Source organism: Danio rerio, chromosome 25 (assembly GCF_049306965.1).
Source record: "Danio rerio strain Tuebingen ecotype United States chromosome 25, GRCz12tu, whole genome shotgun sequence".
NCBI lineage: Eukaryota > Metazoa > Chordata > Actinopteri > Cypriniformes > Danionidae > Danio > Danio rerio.
The window spans coordinates 24,331,461-24,356,339 of record NC_133200.1 but is presented as its reverse complement, the minus strand read 5'-3'; the positions used below and the strand labels follow the sequence as shown (position 1 = coordinate 24,356,339).

General features: G+C 33.7%; 1 protein-coding gene across 1 annotated transcript in view; it reads right to left on the bottom strand.

Annotated features, from left to right (window-relative positions):
• Positions 1–24,879, bottom strand: part of ptprjb.1 (protein tyrosine phosphatase receptor type Jb, tandem duplicate 1) — a 180,342-nt gene that overhangs the window by 145,476 nt on the left and 9,987 nt on the right. Inside the window, exons 14-74 of the mRNA XM_073943145.1 lie at positions 23,791–23,847; positions 23,659–23,712; positions 23,377–23,433; positions 23,243–23,296; positions 22,462–22,518; positions 22,207–22,263; positions 20,533–20,583; positions 20,314–20,367; positions 20,146–20,202; positions 19,872–19,925; positions 18,774–18,830; positions 18,641–18,697; positions 18,353–18,409; positions 18,219–18,272; positions 18,028–18,084; positions 17,561–17,617; positions 17,424–17,477; positions 17,042–17,098; positions 16,756–16,809; positions 16,506–16,562; positions 16,317–16,370; positions 15,428–15,484; positions 15,224–15,280; positions 15,091–15,147; positions 14,802–14,858; positions 14,668–14,721; positions 14,477–14,530; positions 14,010–14,066; positions 13,873–13,929; positions 13,491–13,547; positions 13,205–13,261; positions 12,315–12,371; positions 12,111–12,167; positions 11,978–12,031; positions 11,689–11,745; positions 11,556–11,609; positions 11,365–11,421; positions 10,898–10,954; positions 10,761–10,814; positions 10,379–10,435; positions 10,093–10,146; positions 9,843–9,899; positions 9,654–9,710; positions 7,632–7,688; positions 7,429–7,485; positions 7,296–7,352; positions 7,007–7,063; positions 6,873–6,926; positions 6,408–6,461; positions 6,027–6,083; positions 5,742–5,798; positions 5,381–5,437; positions 5,192–5,248; positions 4,890–4,946; positions 3,910–3,966; positions 3,646–3,702; positions 3,324–3,362; positions 803–859; positions 579–635; positions 251–307; positions 124–162 (exon numbers count right to left, since the gene is read on the bottom strand). Coding sequence (XP_073799246.1) covers positions 124–162; positions 251–307; positions 579–635; positions 803–859; positions 3,324–3,362; positions 3,646–3,702; positions 3,910–3,966; positions 4,890–4,946; positions 5,192–5,248; positions 5,381–5,437; positions 5,742–5,798; positions 6,027–6,083; positions 6,408–6,461; positions 6,873–6,926; positions 7,007–7,063; positions 7,296–7,352; positions 7,429–7,485; positions 7,632–7,688; positions 9,654–9,710; positions 9,843–9,899; positions 10,093–10,146; positions 10,379–10,435; positions 10,761–10,814; positions 10,898–10,954; positions 11,365–11,421; positions 11,556–11,609; positions 11,689–11,745; positions 11,978–12,031; positions 12,111–12,167; positions 12,315–12,371; positions 13,205–13,261; positions 13,491–13,547; positions 13,873–13,929; positions 14,010–14,066; positions 14,477–14,530; positions 14,668–14,721; positions 14,802–14,858; positions 15,091–15,147; positions 15,224–15,280; positions 15,428–15,484; positions 16,317–16,370; positions 16,506–16,562; positions 16,756–16,809; positions 17,042–17,098; positions 17,424–17,477; positions 17,561–17,617; positions 18,028–18,084; positions 18,219–18,272; positions 18,353–18,409; positions 18,641–18,697; positions 18,774–18,830; positions 19,872–19,925; positions 20,146–20,202; positions 20,314–20,367; positions 20,533–20,583; positions 22,207–22,263; positions 22,462–22,518; positions 23,243–23,296; positions 23,377–23,433; positions 23,659–23,712; positions 23,791–23,847 — 3,387 coding nt within the window. The remainder of the gene's footprint in view (positions 1–123; positions 163–250; positions 308–578; positions 636–802; positions 860–3,323; positions 3,363–3,645; positions 3,703–3,909; positions 3,967–4,889; positions 4,947–5,191; positions 5,249–5,380; positions 5,438–5,741; positions 5,799–6,026; positions 6,084–6,407; positions 6,462–6,872; positions 6,927–7,006; positions 7,064–7,295; positions 7,353–7,428; positions 7,486–7,631; positions 7,689–9,653; positions 9,711–9,842; positions 9,900–10,092; positions 10,147–10,378; positions 10,436–10,760; positions 10,815–10,897; positions 10,955–11,364; positions 11,422–11,555; positions 11,610–11,688; positions 11,746–11,977; positions 12,032–12,110; positions 12,168–12,314; positions 12,372–13,204; positions 13,262–13,490; positions 13,548–13,872; positions 13,930–14,009; positions 14,067–14,476; positions 14,531–14,667; positions 14,722–14,801; positions 14,859–15,090; positions 15,148–15,223; positions 15,281–15,427; positions 15,485–16,316; positions 16,371–16,505; positions 16,563–16,755; positions 16,810–17,041; positions 17,099–17,423; positions 17,478–17,560; positions 17,618–18,027; positions 18,085–18,218; positions 18,273–18,352; positions 18,410–18,640; positions 18,698–18,773; positions 18,831–19,871; positions 19,926–20,145; positions 20,203–20,313; positions 20,368–20,532; positions 20,584–22,206; positions 22,264–22,461; positions 22,519–23,242; positions 23,297–23,376; positions 23,434–23,658; positions 23,713–23,790; positions 23,848–24,879) is intronic.

Here is a 24,879-nt window from a genome sequence, read left to right as displayed (position 1 = left end):
AATGTTATTATGACAGTCAGAAAACACAGTATAATTCCAACACCTATAATTAAGGTGGACCTATAAATGAAATTTTTCAATTTAAATGTTCACACAATAATGTAGAAATTTTTAAAATCTCACTTGAAGGAGCTGATGTTGGAGATACAGTTGATGAAGAGGCTGCTGGGACATTTTGATGAAGAAATGAAGTAGCAGTTTCCACTACAATAGTATGAAGACAACTCTACAGTACACATATATTACTTACTTGAAAGCTCTGCTGTTTGAGACTCAGCTGTAGAAGAGCTTGTACTGGCAGGAGATGCTGAAATATTTGCATGTATTAAAGTCACAGAAATTGTATATAATTTAATGTACAAACGTTCTTCACACAAAGTTCTTTAAACATGTTTATAAGGCCTCAGCTTATTGTGTTCACTTGGTATAAGATGTTCTTGAACTTTTTCATTCATTTAAAATACATTTTGGTATGGAAGATTTAAGGAATCTTGATTTATTGGTGAAAATGTCCACAGACAAATTTCACGCATACATTTTAAATGTTCACACAATAATTCATAAATGAAAAAACTCACTTGAAGCAGCTGATGTTGGAGACACTGTTACTGGAGAGTTTGTTGTAGCAGAGGCTGCTGAGACATTTTGACAAAAAAAAAATAATAATTCAACTTTACTTGTGTTGACATGTTTAAAGAAACATTTTTGCTGAAGATAAAACTCAGCATTGCAAGAACAGTTGCAGTTTATAAAACAACCATGTATGCACAACAGTATTCAGACAACTGTACATATTTATTACTTGTAGGTTCTGCTGTTTGAGACTCGGTTGTCGAGGAGCTTGCACTGGCAGATGGTGCTGAAATATTACGATGCATTTAAACAATAGCAACAGCACAATGGGTTTCATAAATTCAGGACAATGGGTCTCATTTCCTTATTATTGTATATGTTTATCATATTTATATGCATATTTGAACTTCCCACAAAAACTTTTCATGTAATTTACAACACGTGCATTTACACATAAGTTTGTTGTTAAACTCTTCCTTCCCTTAGTAAATCTATCTAAAAAAAACGTTCATCTCTCCAGTACTCGGGTATGAAAGGTGAACTAATTATCATGGCTCCAATCGGCTCAGACTGTGTACATTGGTTAAGATTATGGGCTCTATTTTGACGGTCCATGCGCAGAGCGCAAAACGCAGGCCGCAAACGCTTTCAGGGCGTGTCAGGACGCGTTTTTGCTAATTTAAGGACGGGAAATCTGCCTTGCGCCGCGGCGCATGTTCTAAAAGGGTTGAGTTTATTTTCTTAATGAGTTATAGGTGGGTTTTAAGAATAAACCAATTAGAATCTCATCTCCCATTCTCTTTAAAAGTCAGCTGCGTCGCGCCAAGAGCGCATTCGCTATTTACAGGACGCAAAGTAAGTCTAGGTGGAAAAAATGAGCATTTCACAAGCAAACAGTTAACAGTTGACAGTTTTTTAACAGAAAACTGTTAAACAGAGCATCTGCTGTGAGAATGAGAGATAATGGATCACTTTCACTTTCGCTCTTGGACAGGGAAACCTTTACGCACAGACATCAATTAGTCTATAAATAAATTATTTTGTTTGTAAAGCGCAAATATTCATTTCAAAACTATTTCTAAATTCAGTTCTAATTTCCAGCAAATGAATAAATGAATAATAATAGCAAAATGTGCTCAAAAAGCAGTGGTTTCTCATATTTATGTAGGCTAGAAAATAATATGTTTTGTAATATTTTAATCCTTTATATTTACATTCTTTATCTATTCTTATTATATACTATATAAATCCTTAACATTTACATTAAAGATATTTGCCTATTGCTCTCTTTTGCGTATTAAGCAGTGCGTAAGCGAGGCGCAACTCTGCGCCGGAGTTTAGACCGGGTTAGTTTTGGTCTAATGAAAGCGTTCCGCCTCAGAACGCCTTCCTTTTTGGACCAGAACGCCTATGGGCGCAAAAATGAGCGCTAATGCATTTGCTATTTAAACAGCGTAGCGCAACGCCTCAAAACGACTCTTGCGCCAAGCTGAAACTACCAAAAGACTACTGCGTCATGCCTTGCGCCACACTGCGCCGGGTGTATGATAGGGCCCTATATGTGACTGTTAGTGTAACGTGAACGAACCACTGACATTTAAAGACATAAAGAGGTGAGCTGAGCAAAGACACAACAATACCTTCATATACAAAAGAGCAGTTAAACATTGAATTATTATTTTCTCCTTCTTATAATAATATATTTATGACTTATTTGTCGTGTGATCAACCTTTTGGGCTAGTTGTAGATGTGTTTGGAAGCAATTCGTAACATTTTAATAATATTTTGGCAAATTGAACCAAATGAACGAAATGACTCGAAAAAAGATTCGTTCATCGAGATGAACGAGACTCAAAGATCCGAATCAGTAAAATGATCCGAACTTCCCATCACTAGCATCAAGGTGAACAAAGTTAGTAATTGGCATTAAACATGCCCACACAGGCTCTATATAAAGGCTTTCTACAAAGCACCACTTATCCAGAGAAAATTATTAACAGTCAAATTATGAATTAGGGTGGTGCAGTGCGTCGCCTCACAGTAAGAAGGTCGCTGGTTTTATTAATCAGTAGTCGCCACAGCGGAATAAACCTTCAACTTATCCAGCATCTGTTTTTATGCAGCAGATGCCCTTCCAGCTGTAACCCATCATAGAAAAACACCCATACACTCTCATTCACACGCATACTGTACACTACGGCCAATTTAGCTCATTCAATTCACCTTTGCCGCATATCTTTGGACTGTGGGGAAGAAACCAGAGCACCCAGAGGAAACCCACACGGGAAGGGGGAGAACATGCAAACACCACACAGAAACGCCAACTGACCTAAACGGGGCTCGAACCAGCGGCCTTCTTGCTATAAGGCAATTGTGCTACCCACTGTGCTGCCCTGACATTTTTCGTACATTTAAAATACATTTTAGTACTAAAGTTTTGATGAGTCATGAATTATTCATGAAAATGTCCGTATGCATATTTTGCACGTGCATTGTTTGTGAATGAGACCCATTATATACAATAATATCATACGCTACAAGAAATATTAATGGAATATAACTAATTTTAAACTATATACTATGCAATAAAATTGTAAATTGTAAAACTGTAAATACGATAATATATAAATTTGACTGTAAACTGTGAGAATGTAGTTTATTTCTTTATATTTTTTTTTGTTAATGACCAACAGAACAGGAGTGTTTAGACAAAATGTTTACAGAAAAGTCCATGAACAGAAATACTCACTTGAAGGAGTTGATGGAGTGTTTGTTGTGGCAGAGGCTGCTGAGACATTTTGATGAAGAAATAGATTCACAGTTTTCTTAACAGTTGTTTTTATGCTTACAATAACACAATATATAAAATGCAGTTCTGTAATGCAGAGTTATAATTATACACATATTACTGATATAAATATTAGATCATTTATATATACTTATATATTATAGAACAGTATAAAAAGTGATTTGAAATAGCTGAAGTAATGCTTAAAATAATTTACATTAACAGCAAAAGGTAAAACTTTCTTGAAATAGTGTTCAGACAAATGTACATATATATAACTTACTTGTAGGTTCTGCTGTTTGAGACTCAGTTGTAGAAGAGCTTGTAAATGCAGGAGATGCTGAAATATTTACATGTGTTAAAAACAAAAAATACAATTCCACAAAAACAAAGAAATTGTATTTGAAAAAATTATAGATATTTAAAAATAAGATTTGTCATATCTTTAAAATCCTAATATAAAAACAGTAGAATTCCAGCACCTCTAATTAAGCTGGACCTATAATTATCAGTCCTCCATTAAAATGATCATACAATAATAACTCACATGAAGGAGCTGATGTTAGAGACACAGTTGATGGAGAGTTTGTTGTGGCAGAGGCTGCTGGAACAATTTAATAAAAAATTATAATTATTATAATGCTTTCCCCATTTTTATAGAATGTTTTTGTTACTATGACATTCTGCATTGCAAAAACAGTTTATATATATAAGCCAATCTACAACTCAAACAGCAGAAACTACAAGCCAATCTACAACTCAAACAGCAGAAACTACAAGGGATATATATATATATATATATATATATATATATATATATATATATATATATATATATATATATATATATATATATATATATCACTTGTAGTTTCTGCTGTTTGAGTTGTAGATTGGCTTGTAGTTGTAGGTGGTGCTAAAATATTTAAATGTATTATAAATAGATCTAACATTTTTTTCCCCAAAACCATTATCAAATATGTAATCTTTTGTCACTGAGCTAAGATATGATTAGAAATAACTGGAGAAATATTTTTTACAATTTACATTAAGAGCAAAAATTTAAACCTTTATAGTGCTCATATATAGAATTGAAGTCAGAATTATTAGCCCCCTTCGAACTGTTTTCTTATTTTTAAAATATTTTCCAAATTATGTGTAACAGAGCAAGGAAATTTTTACATTATGTCTGATAATATTTTTTCTTCTGGAAAAAGTCTTTTTTTTTTTGGCTCGAATAAAAGAATAGGATAAAAAAATTTTTAAAACTATTTCAGGGACAAAATTATTAGCAACTTTAAGCTATATTTTTTTCTCGATAGTCTACAGACAAACCATCATTACACAATAACTTGTCTAATTACCCTAACCTGCCTAGTTAAACTAATTAACCTAGTTAAGCCTTTGAATGTCACTTTAAGTTGTATAGAAGTGTCTCGAAAAATATCTAGTCAAATATTATTTACTGTCATAATGGCAAAGATAAAATAAATCTTTTTTTGACAACTGCACATATGCAATACTTACTTGTAGGTTCTGCTGTTTGAGATTCAGTTGTAGAGGAGCTTGTACTGGCAGGGGGTGCTAATAAAATGTAGAAGTATTAAAAAAAAACATTAAACCATTAAAAACCATTAAACCATTTAAACCATTTTGCATAAAATCATCACAGAAGTTAATAATGAGTAGAGCCCTAACATACAAAAATATGTTATAATAGAAAACAAACACAGCAAAATTCCACCACCTCTAATTAAGTTGGACCTATAATTATCATTTTTTTATTGAAATGTTCACACAATAATCTATGAATTTAAAAAAAAACTCACTTAAAGGAGCTGATGTTGGAGACACAGTTGATGGAGAGTTTGTTGTAGCAGAAACTGCTGGGACATCATGACAGGAACATATTTCTTATTATTGCAGATACTAATACTTGATTGCTCAGAAGGTGATTTGAAACACCCGAACTGCTGATTATTAAAATTATATACATAAATTATAATATCATTACTTACTTGTAGGTTCTGCTGTTTGAGACTCAGTTGTAGAAGAGCTTGTACTGGGATGAGATGCTGAAATATTTAATGCATTAAAAATATGGTAAACATTGTAGAAATATTGTTCAGACACTGTAAATCTATGTTATATACTTGTAGGTTCAACTGTTTGAGTATTAAAAATGTATTAAAAACAGAAACAATATTGCACAAAATCACAGAAATTGTGTTAAAAAAGAACGGATATTCAAAAAAGAAAAAAGCCCTTACTAAAATATAATATCATAGGTCATGATAGACACCTCTATTTAAACTGGACCTATACTTATCACTTCCCAATTAAAATGTTCACACAATGGTCAATGAATTAAATACTCACTTGAAGCAGCTGATGTTGGAGACACAGTTGATGGAGGGTTTGTTGTGGCAGAGGCTGCTGGGACATTGTGATAAAACAAATATAATTTTCTTACGTTTGTTGACATGTTTGCAGAAACTTTTTGTTACAATGAAATGATTCTGCACAGTAAGATCAGTTACAGTTTATAAATGAAACATATGTACATGACAGTAATAAATGTATCAGGTATTAAATACCCGAAATAATGACCAAAACGGATAAACCTTTCTGAAATAGTGTTCAGACAACATATATGTGACTTACTTGTAGGTTCTGCTGTTTGAGACTCGGTTGTAAAAGTGCTTGTACTGGCAGGAGATGCTGAAATATTTAGATGCATTAGAAAATAGAAACTTGATTTTGAGTAGTACAAAAATGCTTAAAAATAGACTTTTGCAGTTGTAGTGTAAATGTTGTAAAATGTATACTGCAACAAATGTTAGAATAGAATATGAACGCCTAAATACATTCTTCAAAATCATTTTCATGTAGTGTCCTGCTTTGTCACTGTGATGAGATATTCACTGTTAGCATTGTAGGCTTCTGTATTAAATGTAACTAAAGGTCAGATTATTTTGACAAAAAAAATAAATAAATGAACAAACAAAGGTGAATTTAACCATTGTACATGTTTAAAAAACTCACTTGAAGGAGCTGATGTTGGAGACACAGTTGATGGAGAGTTTGTTGTGGCAGAGGCTGCTGGGACATTTTGATTAATAAATAGACTTAGTTTTCACCACACAAGTATTCAGACAACTGTGCATATATATTAAACATACTTGTGGGTTCTGCTGTTTGAGATTCAGTTGTAGAAGAGCTTGCACTGGCAGTGAATTTCATCTTTATCATCTGGTAATGTACAGTAAGTGTTGGGACTGAAGCAGCTAATATTCATTTACACTGACGAGGGGCAGGGTTGCTGAATAACTACTGAGAGATTTCAGCTGCTGTCTGAGCTTTCCATGTCTTTTTACATATCACTTACTTCTTGTGCTCAACACTTTTCCCGTGCGTCATTTCATTTTATTAAACTTCTAATGATGCTAGATATATTTTAATTCCCACATTAAACTGTTCACACAGTAGTCCATGAATAAAATCACTCACTTGAAGCAGCTGATGTTGGAGACACAGTTGATGGAGAGTTTGTTGTGGCAAAGCCTGCTGGAACATTTTGATTAAAAAATAGACTGTTTCTATCAAAACAGTATTTAAAAAAACTGTACATATCTATGACTTACTTGTAGGTTCAACTGTTTGAAACTCAGTTGTAGAAAAGCTTGTACTGGCAGAGGATGCTAAAATATATAGATGTATAAAAAACAGAAATAATATTGCACAAAATCACAAACATTGTATTTAAAAAATGAACAGATATTCACATATGAGTAGTGCCCTTACAAAAATAGCATATCACGACAGTCCTAATATAAAGACGGTAGAATTCCAACAACTCTACTTAAGCTGGAAAATTCTCATAATTTCCCAATTAAAATGTTCACACAATAGTCCATTACATAAATAACTCACTTGATGGAGCTGATGTTGCAGACACAGTTGATGAAGAATTTGTTGTAGCAGAGGCTGCTGGGAAATTTTTGAGGAAAAAGTTACAATTTCCATCACAACCGTTTTCAATAAACTGTACATATATATTACTTACTTGTAGGTGCTGCTGTTTGAGTCTCAGTTGTAGATGAGCTTGTACTGGCAGGAGATGCTGAAATATTTTAGATTTATTTATAAAAAAAAATAGAAAATTCATTTTGACTAAAACATATCTCTAAAATTTCATAGCTTTGAATTTTAATACACTACAGGTTTCATGATAAAGCATTTAGACAACTCCACATATATATTTCTTACTTGTAGGTTCTGCTGTTTGAGTCTCAGTTATAGAAGAGCTTGTACTGACAGTAGATGCTGAAATATTTAGATAATATATTTAAGAAATAGAAACTTTATTTTGAGTGTAAGAAAATGCCTAAAAATACACTTTTGCATGCCAGAAAAATGTTGTACTCCAACAAATAGAATAAAATATAACTTCAACTATAAACGGCTCAAATACATTGTTCACATGTAAACACTGTTTATACTGTACAAAACCATTATCATATAGTTTCATATTTTGTCACTGTGATAAGATACTGATTGTTAGCATTTTAGGCTTCTACATTAAATGTATCTATTTGTTTTGTATGCAAATGTCTGATTCTTTTGGCAAATAATTTAATAAATGAACAAACAAAAGTCAATATTTTTTATAGACCAGCTTGAAATGATGATGATGGCTAATGCTGTATATATGGCAGTAAGCAGCGAAGGAGACCAAAAGTTGCTATGTTTGGCTAAGACAAGCTTCATGTGACCATGTTAGTGTTAGTGTTACAGGTTATCCAACGGTAAGAAAACAGACATCTTAAGTGAGAAAATCTGTCATTGTCTTGCTGAAATGTCCACACTAGTTTAATCTTAATCATCTGGGGCCTCATGTACGAAGACTTGCGTGGAAATCATACTAAAACATTGCGTACGCACAAAGCTGTAAATGTGCGTACGCAGAAAAAAATTCAGATATATGAAACACTGCGTACGCCGAATCTCACGCATATTCTTTTGTACATCTGAGTGAACGTGAAACTGAACGCAACATGCACGAGCACAAAACCCCTCCCTGCCTCCTCCCCCGTATGAATATGCTAATGACTCTACTTTGGCAAAACCCAACGAAAAAGCAATGACAAAAGCAAGCAAGAAGAGAAACTTTGAACAGAATGTGAATTGGAGGTGCTGCTTTCGGAGGTAGACCGGAGAAAAGCGGTGTTATTTGCAAGTTTGTTCTCCGGAATTAACAACAAAAGAAAAAAATAGAGTGGGAGAGTTTAGCTGATGCGGTTAACACAGTTGGGTCTGAATATCGGAAAGAGTGAAGGAAATAATGTGGTTTATAGGTGTAAAATGTTGCAGTAACTTTAACAGTCTAAGTGGCGCACCTTGTAAGACGCATGTCAACATGTTTTGACACATTCGAGCATGAACTCGGTTCGAATCCAGCGTCTGATGACCTCTTTCTTCTTTTTTCCCCCGCTACATATCAGATTTTGCCAACTTTTTATCACGAGAAAGACAAGTAGGAATCATTAATAAGTTTGTGCATCATATTTTATTTGCACATTTATCGAATAGAAATGTTTCTGATTCACGCATGCAAATTCATCTTCAGATAATGTCTTTATAGCAATGTGCGTGCAGTAGATAGCTCAGATTACATTGGGAAAACAGGAGACCGCTGCAAATTGTGCTTTAAGGTTTAGCTGGTCAACTGTATGGTATGGAAACCTTATATACCTGCTAGATGAACCCGTCTCATACAGCTGCCATTGCAAGGCTCAGACACTTTGTAGAGAGGAATTTAACACAACTGCCTCTAGGAGTCGCCAATGAAAATAAAACAGACACGCACAAAAAATGTACGCGTACGCCAGCTGGCGTGGGGCTGCGCACATTCCCATATTCAGTTTATCGTTATTAAATCCAAACGTGAGCGATTCTGAGCATGAAACCTGGCGTACGCAAAGTTTTTGTGCGTACGCAGCCTTGATACATGAGGCCCCTGGTCAATTAGGTGTTGGGACTGAAGCAGCTAATATTCAATTACACTGACAAGGGGCAGGGTTGTTTTTTAACAAATAGATTTCAGCTGCTCTCTGAGCTTTCCATGTCTTTTCACATCTCACTTTTCTCATGTGTTCAACCCTTTTACCATGTGTCATTTTATTTTAGTAAACCTCTAATTAAGCTGCATATATTTTCATTTCCACTTTACAATATTCACACAATAGTCTATAAGTAATAAACAATAAAGTCCATAAATTAAAAACTCACTTAAAGGAGCTGATGTTGGAGACACAGTTGATGGAGAGTTTGTTGTAGCAGAGACTGCTGGGACATCATGACAGGAACATATTTCTTATTATTCCAGATACTAATACTTGATTGCTCAGAAGGTGATTTGAAACACCCGAACTGCTGATTATTAAAATTATATACATAAATTATAATATCATTACTTACTTGTAGGTTCTGCTGTTTGAGACTCAGTTGTGGAAGAGCTTGTACTGACAGGAGATGCTAAAGTATTCACATGTATTAAAAACAGAAACAATATTGCACAAAATCAATTAAGGTGCAAAAATCAATTAATTAAGCCCATACAAAAATATAATATCATAGGTCATGACAGACACCTCTATTTAAACTGGACCTATACTTATCACTTCCCAATTAAAATGTTCACACAATGGTCAATGAATTAAACACTCACTTGAAGCAGCTGATGTTGGAGACACAGTTGATGGAGAGTTTGTTGTGGCAGAGGCTGCTGGGACATTGTGATAAAACAAATATAATTTTCTTACGTTTGTTGACATGTTTACAGAAACATTTTTGTTACAATGAAATGATTCTGCACAGTAAGATCAGTTACAGTTTATAAATGAAACATATGTACATGACAGTAATAAATGTATCAGGTATTAAATACCTGAAATAATGACCAAAACGGTTAAACCTTTCTGAAATAGTGTTCAGACAACATTTATGTGACTTACTTGTAGGTTCTGCTGTTTGAGACTCGGTTGTAAAAGTGCTTGTACTGGCAGGAGATGCTGAAATATTTAGATGCATTAGAAAATAGAAACTTGATTTTGAGTAGTACAAAAATGCTTAAAAATACACTTTTGCAGTTGTAGTGTAAATGTTGTAAAATGTATACTGCAACAAATGTTAGAATAGAATATGAACGCCTAAATACATTCTTCAAAATCATTTTCATGTAGTGTCCTGCTTTGTCACTGTGATGAGATATTCACTGTTAGCATTGTAGGCTTCTGTATTAAACGTAACTAAAGGTCAGATTATTTTTGACAAAAAAAATAAATAAATGAACAAACAAAGGTGAATTTAACCATTGTACATGTTTAAAAAACTCACTTGAAGGAGCTGATGTTGGAGACACAGTTGATGGAGAGTTTGTTGTGGCAGAGGCTGCTGGGACATTTTGATTAATAAATAGACTTAGTTTTCACCACACAAGTATTCAGACAACTGTGCATATATATTAAACTTACTTGTAGGTTCTGCTGTTTGAGATTCAGTTGTAGAAGAGCTTGCACTGGCAGTGAGTGCTGAAATATATCGATAATATATTAGAAAATGGAAACTTAATTTTGAGTAGTACTGAAATGCTTAAAAATACACGTTTGCAGTTGTACTGTAAATGTTGTAAATAGAAAATCTGTCATTGTCTTGCTTAAATGTCCACCCTGGTTTCATCTTCATCATCTGGTAATGTAAGTGTTGGCACTGAAGCAGCTAATATTCATTTACACTGACGAGGGGCAGGGTTGCTGAATAACTACTGAGAGATTTCATCTGCTGCCTGAGCTTTCCATGTCTTTTTACATATCACTTACTTCTTGTGCTCAACACTTTTCCCGTGCGTCATTTCATTTTATTAAACTTCTAATTAAGCTAGATATATTTTAATTCCTACATTAAACTGTTCACACAGTAGTCCATGAATAAAATCACTCACTTGAAGGAGCTGATGTTGGAGACACAGTTGATGGAGAGTTTGATGTGGCAGAAGCTGCTGGAACATTTGGATGGAAAATTGAGCTACAAATTTCAAATTTCAAATTCCAACACCTCGTATTAAGGTGGACTTATAATTATAATTTTCCAATTTGAATGTTCACTTAATAATCCATGAATTAAAAAACTCACTTGAAGCAGCTGATGTTGGAGACACAGTTGATGGAGAGTTTGTTGTGGCAGAGCCTGCTGGGACATTTTGATTAAAAAATAGACTGTTTCCATCAAAACAGTATTTAAAAAACTGTACATATTTATGACTTACTTGTAGGTTCAACTGTTTGAAACTCAGTTGTAGAAAAGCTTGTACTGGCAGGGGATGCTAAAATATACAGATGTATTAAAAACAGAAATAATATTGCACAAAATCATAAACATTGTATTTAAAAAATGAACAGATATTCACATATGAGTAGTGCCCTTACAAAAATAGCATATCACGACAGTCCTAATATAAAGACAGTAGAATTCCAACAACTCTACCTAAGCTGGAAATATACTCATAATTTCCCAATTAAAATGTTCACACAATAGTCCATTACTAAAAAACTCACTTGATGGAGCTGATGTTGCAGACACAGTTGATGAAGAGTTTGTTGTAGCAGAGGCTGCTGGGAAATTTTTGAGGAAAAAGTTACAATTTCCATCACAACCGTTTTCAATAAACTGTACATATATATTACTTACTTGTAGGTGCTGCTGTTTGAGTCTCAGTTGTAGATGAGCTTGTACTGGCAGGAGATGCTGAAAGATTTTAGATTTATTAAAAAAAAAAAAATAGAAACTTCATTTTGACTAAAACATATCTCTAAAATTTCATAGCTTTGAATTTTAATACACTACAGGTTTCATGATAAAGCATTTAGACAACTCCACATATATATTTCTTACTTGTAGGTTCTGCTGTTTGAGTCTCAGTTATAGAAGAGCTTGTACTGACAGTAGATGCTGAAATATTTAGATAATATATTAAAAAAATAGAAACTTTATTTTGAGTGTAAGAAAATGCCTAAAAATAAACTTCTGCATGCCAGAAAAATGTTGTACTCCAACAAATAGAATAAAATATAACTTCAACTATAAACGGCTCAAATACATTGTTCACATGTAAACACTGTTTATACTGTACAAAACCATTATCATATAGTTTCATATTTTGTTACTGCAATAAGATACTGATTGTTAGCATTTTAGGCTTCTACATTAAATGTATCTATTTGTTTTGTATGCAAATGTCTGATTCTTATGACAAATAATTTAATAAATGAACAAACAAAAGTCAATATTTTTTTATAGACCAGCTTGAAATGATGATGATGGCTAACGCTGTATATATGGCAGTAAGCAGCGAAGGAGACCAAAAGTTGCTATGTTTGGATAAGACATGCTTCATGTGACCATGTTAGTGTTAGTGTTAAAGGTTATCCAATGTTAAGAAAACAGACATCTTAAGTGAGAAAATCTGGCATTGTCTTGCTGAAATGTCCACACTAGTTTAATCTTAATCATCTGGTCATGTAGGTGTTGGGACTGAAGCAGCTAATATTCATTTACACTGACATGGGGCAGGGTTGTTTTTTAACTAATAGATTTCAGCTGCTCTCTGAGCTTTCCATGTCTTTTCACACCTCACTTTTCTCATGTGTTCAACACTTTTTCCCATGTGTCATTTTATTTTAGTACACCACTAATTAAGCTGGATATATTTTCATTTCCACTTTACAATATTCACACAATAGTCCATAAGTAATAAACAATAAAGTCCAAAATTAAACACTCACTTGAAGCAGCTGATGTTGGAGACACAGTTGATGGAGAGTTTGTTGTGGCAGAGGCTGCTGGGACATTGTGATAAAACAAATATAATTTCCTTACGTTTGTTGACATGTTTACAGAAACATTTTTGTTACAAGGAAATGATTCTGCACAGCAAGATCAGTTAAAGTTTATAAATGAAACATATGTACATAACAGTAATAAATGTATCAGGTATTAAATACCCGAAATAATGACCAAAACAGTTAAACCTTTCTGAAATAGTGTTCAGACAACATATATGTGACTTACTTGTAGGTTCTGCTGTTTGAGACTCGGTTGTAAAAGTGCTTGTACTGGCAGGAGATGCTGAAATATTTAGATGCATTAGAAAATAGAAACTTGATTTTGAGTAGTACAAAAATGCTTAAAAATACACTTTTGCAGTTGTAGTGTAAATGTTGTAAAATGTATACTGCAACAAATGTTACAATAGAATATGAACGCCTAAATACATTCTTCAAAATCATTTTCATGTAGTGTCCTGCTTTGTCACTGTGATGAGATATTCACTGTTAGCATTGTAGGCTTCTGTATTAAACGTAACTAAAGGTCAGATTATTTTTGACAAAAAAAATAAATAAATGAACAAACAAAGGTGAATTTAACCATTGTACATGTTTAAAAAACTCACTTGAAGGAGCTGATGTTGGAGACACAGTTGATGGAGAGTTTGTTGTGGCAGAGGCTGCTGGGACATTTTGATTAATAAATAGACTTAGTTTTCACCACACAAGTATTCAGACAACTGTGCATATATATTAAACTTACTTGTAGGTTCTGCTGTTTGAGATTCAGTTGTAGAAGAGCTTGCACTGGCAGTGAGTGCTGAAATATATCGATAATATATTAGAAAATGGAAACTTAATTTTGAGTAGTACTGAAATGCTTAAAAATACACGTTTGCAGTTGTACTGTAAATGTTGTAAATAGAAAATCTGTCATTGTCTTGCTTAAATGTCCACCCTGGTTTCATCTTCATCATCTGGTAATGTAAGTGTTGGCACTGAAGCAGCTAATATTCATTTACACTGACGAGGGGCAGGGTTGCTGAATAACTACTGAGAGATTTCAGCTGCTGTCTGAGCTTTTCATGTCTTTTTACATATCACTTACTTCTTGTGCTCAACACTTTTCCCGTGCGTCATTTCATTTTATTAAATTTCTAATTAAGCTAGATATATTTTAATTCCCACATTAAACTGTTCACAAAATAGTCCATGAATAAAATCACTCACTTGAAGGAGCTGATGTTGGAGACACAGTTGATGGAGAGTTTGATGTGGCAGAAGCTGCTGGGACATTTGGATGGAAAATTGAGCTACAAATTTCAAATTTCAAATTTCAACACCTCGTATTAAGGTAGACTTATAATTATAATTTTCCAATTTAAATGTTCACTTAATAATCCATGAATTAAAAAACTCACTTGAAGCAGCTGATGTTGGAGACACAGTTGATGTAGAGTTTGTTGTGGCAGAGCCTGCTGGGACATTTTGATTAAAAAATAGACTGTTTCCATCAAAACAGTATTTAAAAAAACTTTACATATCTATGACTTACTTGTAGGTTCAACTGTTTGAAACTCAGTTGTAGAAAAGCTTGTACTGGCAGGGGATGCTAAAATATATAGATGTATTAAAAACAGAAATAATATTGCACAAAATCATAAACATTGTATTTAAAAAATGAACAGATATTCACATATGAGTAGTGCCCTTACAAAAATAGCATATCACGACAGTCCTAATATAAAGACAGTAGAATTCCAACAACTCTACCTAAGCTGGAAATATACTCATAATTTCCCAATTAAAATGTTCACACAATAGTCCATTACTAAAAAACTCACTTGATGGAGCTGATGTTGCAGACACAGTTGATGAAGAGTTTGTTGTAGCAGAGGCTGCTGGGAAATTTTTGAGGAAAAAGTTACAATTTCCATCACAACCGTTTTCAATAAACTGTACATATATATTACTTACTTGTAGGTGCTGCTGTTTGAGTCTCAGTTGTAGATGAGCTTGTACTGGCAGGAGATGCTGAAATATTTTAGATTTATTTATAAAAAAAAAATAGAAACTTCATTTTGACTAAAACATATCTCTAAAATTTCATAGCTTTGAATTTTAATACACTACAGGTTTCATGATAAAGCATTTAGACAACTCCACATATATATTTCTTACTTGTAGGTTCTGCTGTTTGAGTCTCAGTTATAGAAGAGCTTGTACTGACAGTAGATGCTGAAATATTTAGATAATATATTTAAGAAATAGAAACTTTATTTTGAGTGTAAGTAAATGCCTAAAAATAAACTTTTGCATGCCAGAAAAATGTTGTACTCCAACAAATAGAATAAAATATAACTTCAACTATAAACGGCTCAAATACATTGTTCACATGTAAACACTGTTTATACTGTACAAAACCATTATCATATAGTTTCATATTTTGTTACTGCAATAAGATACTGATTGTTAGCATTTTAGGCTTCTACATTAAATGTATCTATTTGTTTTGTATGCAAATGTCTGATTCTTATGACAAATAATTTAATAAATGAACAAACAAAAGTCAATATTTTTTTATAGACCAGCTTGAAATGATGATGATGGCTAACGCTGCATATATTGCAGTAAGCAGCGAAGGAGACCAAAAGTTGCTATGTTTGGCTAAGACATGCTTCATGTGACCATGTTAGTGTTAGTGTTAAAGGTTATCCAACGGTAAGAAAACAGACATCTTAAGTGAGAAAATCTGTCATTGTCTTGCTGAAATGTCCACACTAGTTTAATCTTAATCATCTGGTCATGTAGGTGTTGGGACTGAAGCAGCTAATATTCATTTACACTGACATGGGGCAGGGTTGTTTTTTAACTAATAGATTTCAGCTGCTCTCTGAGCTTTCCATGTCTTTTCACATCTCACTTTTCTCATGTGTTCAACACTTTTCCCATGTGTCATTTTATTTTAGTACACCACTAATTAAGCTGGATATATTTTCATTTCCACTTTACAATATTCACACAATAGTCCATAAGTAATAAACAATAAAGTCCAAAATTAAACACTCACTTGAAGCAGCTGATGTTGGAGACACAGTTGATGGAGAGTTTGTTGTAGCAGAGACTGCTGGGACATCATGACAGGAACATATTTCTTATTATTGCAGATACTAATACTTGATTGCTCAGAAGGTGATTTGAAACACCCGAACTGCTGATTATTAAAATTATATACATAAATTATAATATCATTACTTACTTGTAGGTTCTGCTGTTTGAGACTCAGTTGTGGAAGAGCTTGTACTGGGATGGGATGCTAAAGTATTTACATGTATTAAAAACAGAAACAATATTGCACAAAATCAATTAAGGTGCAAAAATCAATTAATTAAGCCCTTACTAAAATATAATATCATAGGTCATGATAGACACCTCTATTTAAACTGGACCTATACTTATCACTTCCCAATTAAAATGTTCACACAATGGTCAATGAATTAAACACTCACTTGAAGCAGCTGATGTTGGAGACACAGTTGATGGAGAGTTTGTTGTGGCAGAGGCTGCTGGGACATTGTGATAAAACAAATATAATTTCCTTACGTTTGTTGACATGTTTGCAGAAACATTTTTGTTACAATGAAATGATTCTGCACAGCAAGATCAGTTAAAGTTTATAAATGAAACATATGTACATAACAGTAATAAATGTATCAGGTATTAAATACCCGAAATAATGACCAAAACGGTTAAACCTTTCTGAAATAGTGTTCAGACAACATATATGTGACTTACTTGTAGGTTCTGCTGTTTGAGACTCGGTTGTAAAAGTGCTTGTACTGGCAGGAGATGCTGAAATATTTAGATGCATTAGAAAATAGAAACTTGATTTTGAGTAGTACAAAAATGCTTAAAAATAGACTTTTGCAGTTGTAGTGTAAATGTTGTAAAATGTATACTGCAACAAATGTTAGAATAGAATATGAACGCCTAAATACATTCTTCAAAATCATTTTCATGTAGTGTCCTGCTTTGTCACTGTGATGAGATATTCACTGTTAGCATTGTAGGCTTCTGTATTAAACGTAACTAAAGGTCAGATTATTTTTGACAAAAAAAATAAATAAATGAACAAACAAAGGTGAATTTAACCATTGTACATGTTTAAAAAACTCACTTGAAGGAGCTGATGTTGGAGACACAGTTGATGGAGAGTTTGTTGTGGCAGAGGCTGCTGGGACATTTTGATTAATAAATAGACTTAGTTTTCACCACACAAGTATTCAGACAACTGTGCATATATATTAAACTTACTTGTAGGTTCTGCTGTTTGAGATTCAGTTGTAGAAGAGCTTGCACTGGCAGTGAGTGCTGAAATATATCGATAATATATTAGAAAATGGAAACTTAATTTTGAGTAGTACTGAAATGCTTAAAAATACACGTTTGCAGTTGTACTGTAAATGTTGTAAATAGAAAATCTGTCATTGTCTTGCTTAAATGTCCACCCTGGTTTCATCTTCATCATCTGGTAATGTAAGTGTTGGGACTGAAGCAGCTAATATTCATTTACACTGACGAGGGGCAGGGTTGCTGAATAACTACTGAGAGATTTCATCTGCTGCCTGAGCTTTTCATGTCTTTTTACATATCACTTACTTCTTGTGCTCAACACTTTTCCCGTGCGTCATTTCATTTTATTAAACTTCTAATTAAGCTAGATATATTTTAATTCCTACATTAAACTGTTTACACAGTAGTCCATGAATAAAATCACTCACTTGAAGGAGCTGATGTTGGAGACACAGTTGATGGAGAGTTTGATGTGGCAGAAGCTGCTGGAACATTTGGATGGAAAATTGAGCTACAAATTTCAAATTTCAAATTTCAACACCTCGTATTAAGGTGGACTTATAATTATAATTTTCCAATTTAAATGTTCACTTAATAATCCATGAATTAAAAAACTCACTTGAAGCAGCTGATGTTGGAGACACAGTTGATGGAGAGTTTGTTGTGGCAGAGCCTGCTGGGACATTTTGATTAAAAAATAGACTGTTTCCATCAAAACAGTATTTAAAAAAACTTTACATATCTATGACTTACTTGTAGGTTCAACTGTTTGAAACTCAGTTGTAGAAAAGCTTGTACTGGCAGAGGATGCTAAAATATATAGATGTATTAAAAACAGAAATAATATTGCACAAAATCACAAACATTTTATTTAAAAATGAACAGATATTCACATATGAGTAGTGCCCTTACAAAAATAGCATATCACGACAGTCCTAATATAAAGACAGTAGAATTCCAACAACTCTACCTAAGCTGGAAATATACTCATAATTTCCCAATTAAAATGTTCACACAATAGTCCATTACTAAAAAACTCACTTGATGGAGCTGATGTTGCAGACACAGTTGATGAAGAGTTTGTTGTAGCAGAGGCTGCTGGGAAATTTTGAGGAAAAAAGTTACAATTTCCATCACAACCGTTTTCAATAAACTGTACATATATATTACTTACTTGTAGGTGCTGCTGTTTGAGTCTCAGTTGTAAATGAGCTTGTACTGGCAGGAGATGCTGAAAGATTTTAGATTTATTTAAAAAAAAAAATAGAAACTTCATTTTGACTAAAACATATCTCTAAACTTTGATAGCTTTGAATTTTAATACACTACAGGTTTCATGATAAAGCATTTAGACAACTCCACATATATATTTTTTACTTGTAGGTTCTGCTGTTTGAGTCTCAGTTATAGAAGAGCTTGTATACTGACAGTAGATGCTGAAATATTTAGATAATATATTAAGAAAATAGAAACTTTATTTTGAGTGTAAGAAAATGCCTAAAAATACACTTTTGCATGCCAGAAAAATGTTGTACTACAAAAAAATAGAATAAAATATAACTTCAACTATAAACGGCTCAAATACATTGTTCACATGTAAACACTATTTATACTGTTAAAAAAACCATTATCATATAGTTTCATATTTTGTCACTGCAATAAGATACGGATTGTTAGCATTTTAGGCTTCTACATTAAATGTATCTATTTGTTTTGTATGCAAATGTCTGATTCTTATGACAAATAATTTAATAAATGAACAAACAAAAGTCAATATTTTTTTATAGACCAGCTTGAAATGATGATGATGGCTAATGCTGCATATATGGCAGTAAGCAGCGAAGGAGACCAAACGTTGCTATGTTTGGCTAAGACATGCTTCATGTGACCATGTTAGTGTTAGTGTTAAAGGTTATCCAATGTTAAGAAAACAGACATCTTAAGTGAGAAAATCTGGCATTGTCTTGCTGAAATGTCCACACTAGTTTAATCTTAATCATCTGGTCATGTAGGTGTTGGGACTGAAGCAGCTAATATTCATTTACACTGACATGGGGCAGGGTTGTTTTTTAACTAATAGATTTCAGCTGCTCTCTGAGCTTTCCATGTCTTTTCACACCTCACTTTTCTCATGTGTTCAACACTTTTACCATGTGTCATTTTATTTTAGTACACCACTAATTAAGCTGGATATATTTTCATTTCCACTTTACAATATTCACACAATAGTCCATAAGTAATAAACAATAAAGTCCATAAATTAAAAACTCACTTGAAGGAGCTGATGTTGGAGACACAGTTGATGGAGAGTTTGTTGTGGAACTGGCTGCTGGGACATTTTGATGGAAAATTAAGCCACAGTTTCCACCACAACACTATCACAACAGTATTCAGACAGAACTACAATATATATATATATATATATATATATATATATATATATATATATATATATATATATATATATATATATATATATATATATATATATATATATATATATATATATATATATATATATATATATATATATATATATTACTTACTTGTAGGTTCTGCTGTTTGAGACTCAGTTGTAGGAGAACTTGTAAATGCAGGAGATGCTGAAATATTTAAATGTATTAAAACAATAGTGCACAAAATCACATAATTCTAATTAAGTCAGACCTACAATTATCATTTCCCCTTAAAATGATCACACAATAATAACTTACATGAAGGAGTGGATGTTGGATACACAGTTGATGGAGAGTTTGTTGTGGCAAAGACTGCTGGGACATTTAATAAAAAAATTATTACACTTTCCTTATCCTTGTTGACATGTTTATAGATTTTTTTACTATAAAATTTTGCATTGCAAGAACAGTTACAATTTATAAAATGCATATATAAACACAATAGTATTCAGACAACTCTACATATTTACTACTTACTTGTAGGTTCTGCTGTTTGAGTTGTTGAAGGGCTTGTACTTGCAGGTGGTGCTGAAATATTTAGATGTATTAAAAAATAGAATCTTAAATTTGAGTCCTACAAAATGAGCATTTTGCGCAAAACCATTATCATATAGTGTCATACTTTGTCACTGTGCTATGATACTGTAACAGGGTTTCCGCTACATTCATTCTGCCATGGCAAGGCGCCAATCCAAATTTCATCCCCCCAAGGCTACATTACAGCTTCTCATTCATAACATTCAGTAATTGTTGTTGTTGTTTTTTAACAGCAGGTTATAATTGCACCAAAACACAGTAAAAGGTAAGTGAATTATAACAGTGCAAGCCAGGCCCGGATTGGTTAATCAGGAGGATCGGGAGAATTCCTGGTGGGCCGGTCCGTTTTTTGGCCGTGAGGGCCGGTGTCCCTATAGCTCCAGACTCTGTTGCTCTCAGCAGTCACACTTTTTTCATTTATTTATTTATTTGACCACAGCCTCACTCTTTTCATTCATTATGTTGCTGCAGCTCTGCTCTTTTTTATCTATTTTCTTGTAGCCCCGTGACCAAGGTGCAGCCTGCAGGTTACTGATGATACAACTCAGATAAATCACTACATTCTACAAACTATTGTGGTCCAGAGGTCAGCATGTCGCGTTATGTCGCCGCCGACCCGAGTTCGAATCTCATCTTAATAGTTAATAATTTTTTTTAATGTCATTTTTATTGTTTTATTGTTAAGAATATAAAACTGTAAGATTGTTGAACATTTGAATTTCTGTTTTCTAGAAAAAGATGTGATAGTGTCATTAAAAACTGAATTGGAAATGGCCTTATTTTAATATAGTCAGTCGTTAACTAAGGGTGGGCCGGTCTAAGGCTTGAAACTCCAGGGCTGAAGAGGAGTCCCACTCCGGCCCTGGTGCAAGCTTTTTTGTAACCGCAGTAGTGCTGTGCGTTATTTGTTTAACCCTTTAAGATGACGTGTTGAAAGACTGACCAACTAACTGACAGGTTTGTGATGCGTGAGGCCAGCAAACACGACGTAGCTTTTAGATAAGATGAACACAGTTTCCATTGTTATACTTTGTTTATAGATAAAGGTCTGTGGTTCTGTGTACAATGACTTTATCTCGCTGGAGTTTAATGCTGTTTCACTTTACTTCAAGACGTATTAATGCCGCTCTGTAGGTCTATTGAATACATTCATAAATCTTCCAAGCAAATATTATAAATGTGGGAGACACACTTGTTATATAAACGCACTAAATCACACTTCAGCAGCGTTTATTTGAGAGCGCACAAGAAGATCTGTGCTTGAGCAGCGTATATTTGAGGGCGTGCAAGAAGTTTTGTGCATGAACAGAGGAAATCGACGCGCAAGCAAAGAGATTTGCATGCTCTTAAAGCATGAATGCGATCTCGACTTGTAATATTGCACTCACGACATTTCTCCATTTGTCATTGAAATAAAGCCATAGGTAGTTGGTAGATTTGTGTAAGACCTGCCGCCACAGCTCGAAAAAAATCCTACAGGAAACACTGTGTATGATTTGAAATACCTGGTCAAATGATTATTAAAATTTACATTAAGATCTAATTAAGGTGGATCTTAAATTCTCGTTTCCCCATTAAAATGTTCACACAATAGTCCATGAATTAAAAACTCACTTGAAGCAGCTGATGTTGGAGACACAGTTGATGAAGGGTTTGTTGTGGCAGAGGCTGCTGAGAGATTTTGATAAAACAAATATAGTTTCCTTATATTTGTTGACATGTTTACAGAAACTTTTGTTACAATGAAATGATTCTGCACAGCAAGATCAGTTACAGTTCATAAAATAAACACATAACCATAACAGTAATAAAGGTATCAGGTAGTAACTTTTCTGAAATAGTGTTCAGACAACATATTTACAGACTTACTTGTAGGTTCTGCTGTTGGAGACTCGGCTGTAGAAGAGCTTGTACTGGCAGGAGATGCTGAAATATTTAGATGTATTACAAATAGAATAGAATAGGACTTCAACTATAAACTGCTTAAATACCTTCTTCAAAATCATTATCATATAGTTGTTACATCCATCAGTGACCACCTGAGGGCGCTGTAGTGCATCAGGACTCAGTTATCACTACAGCGTCCCAGAAAGACTACAATCCCATACATACCACGTGCATACACCGGAACACTTACACTGACCCATCATCTCATCTGTTCTGTGTTACCGTTGATTATCTGGACTATTTATACAACCATTTTACCTCTGTTTTGCATCGCGTCGTTTGTCTACATTGTCTACCTTGTCTTTCTTGTTAACAGTTTTCAGTAAATCTGTTATTCCGAGTTTTTATTCCTGATCTTGTTTTTGTATTTTTTGCTAAATTCTAGTTTGTAGAGTTATTGTTTTTGAGCCTTGTCTCTGTTTTAGTTTCTGGTTTTGTCGTTTGTTTGTTACTTTGCATTTTGATCACCTTGTTTTGTTTCACTGTAAATAAATATCTGCACTTGGATCTGCACCTTTTTGTTCTGTTTTGATCACGCAAACGTGACAATAGTCTCATGTTTTGTCACTGTGATGAGATATTATTGACTGTTTTAGGCTTCTCTATTACCTGTAGGTGTAACTAAATGTCTATTTTCTTTTGACTTAAAATATATAAATAAATAAATGTAGATTTGACTATAGTCCATGAAAAAAAAACTCACTTGAAGCAGCTGATGTTGGAGACACAGTTGATGGAGAGTTTGTTGTGGCAGAGACTGCTGGGACATTTTGATTAAAAAATAGACTAAGTTTCCATCAAAACAGTGTTTAAAAAATGTACATGTTTATGACTTACTTGTAGGTTCAACTGTTTGAAACTCAGTTGTAGAAAAGCTTGTACTGGCAGGAGATGCTAAAATATATAGATGTATTAAAAACAGAAACAAAATTGCACACAATCACAAACATTGTATTTAAATAATGAACAAATAAGTAGTGCCCTTACAAAAACAGCATATCATGACAGTCTTAATATAAAGACAGTAGAATTCCGACAACTCTACTTAAGCCTGAAAAATTCTCATAATTTCCCAATTAAAATGTTCACACAATAGTCCATTAAATAACAAAAACTCACTTGATGGAGCTGATGTTGCAGACACAGTTGATGGAGAGTTTGTTGTAGCAGAGGCTGCTGGGACATTTTGAGAAAAAAGTTACAATTTCCATCACAACCGTTTCCAATAAACTGTATATATAAATGACGTACTTGTAGGTTCTGCTGTTTGAGTCTCAGTTGTAGAGGAGCTTGTACTGACAGTAGATGCTGAAATATTTAGATAATTTATTAGAAAATGGAAACCTAATTTTGAGCCGTAAGAAAATGCTTTAAAATTCACTCTTGCGTGCCATAAAATGTTGTACTCCAACAAATGTTAGAATAGAATATGCTTATAACTATAAACGGCTTAAATACATTCTTTAGATGTAAACTCTGTGCATACTGTACAAAACCATTATCATATAGTGTCATATTTTGTCACTGTAATAAGATACGGATTGTTAGCATTTTAGGCTTCTACATTAAATGTACCTATTTGTTTTATATGCAAATGTCTGATTCTTTTAGCAAAACAAATAAATTAACAAACAAAGGTGAAAGGTAAGCATATTTTTGTAGGCAAGCTTGAAATGAAAATGATGGCTAATGCTGCCTATATTGCAGTAAGCAGCGAAGGAGAATTAAAGTTGCTATGTTTGGCTAAGATATGCTTCATGTGACCATGTTAGTGTTAGTGTTACAGGTTATCCAACAGTAAGAAAACAGACATCTTAAGTGAGAAAATCTGTCATTGTCTTGCTGAAATGTCCACCCTGGTTTCATCTTAATAATCTGGTCATGTAGGTGTTGGGACTGAAGCAGCTCATATTCATTTACACTGTGAAGGGACAGGACTGCTGAATAACTACTGAGAGATTTTACTTCTGTCTGGGCTTTCCGTGTTTTTTTACATCTCTCTTTCTTTATGTGTTCAACTGTTTTTTTCCTGTCATTTCATTTTATTACACCAAAGCTAGATAGATATTTTTTTATTTATTCATTCATTCATTTTCTTGTCGGCTTAGTCCCTTTATTAATCCGGGGTTACCACAGCGGAATGACCTGGCAACTTATCCAGCACGTTTTTTACGCAGCGGATGCCCTTCCAGCCACCATCCATCTCTGGGAAACATCCTCACTCAAACAGTCATACACTACGGACAGTTTAGCCTACCCAATTCACTTGTACCGCATGTCTTTGGACTTGTGGGGGAAACCGGAGCACCTGGAGGAAACCCACACGAACGCAGGGAGAAC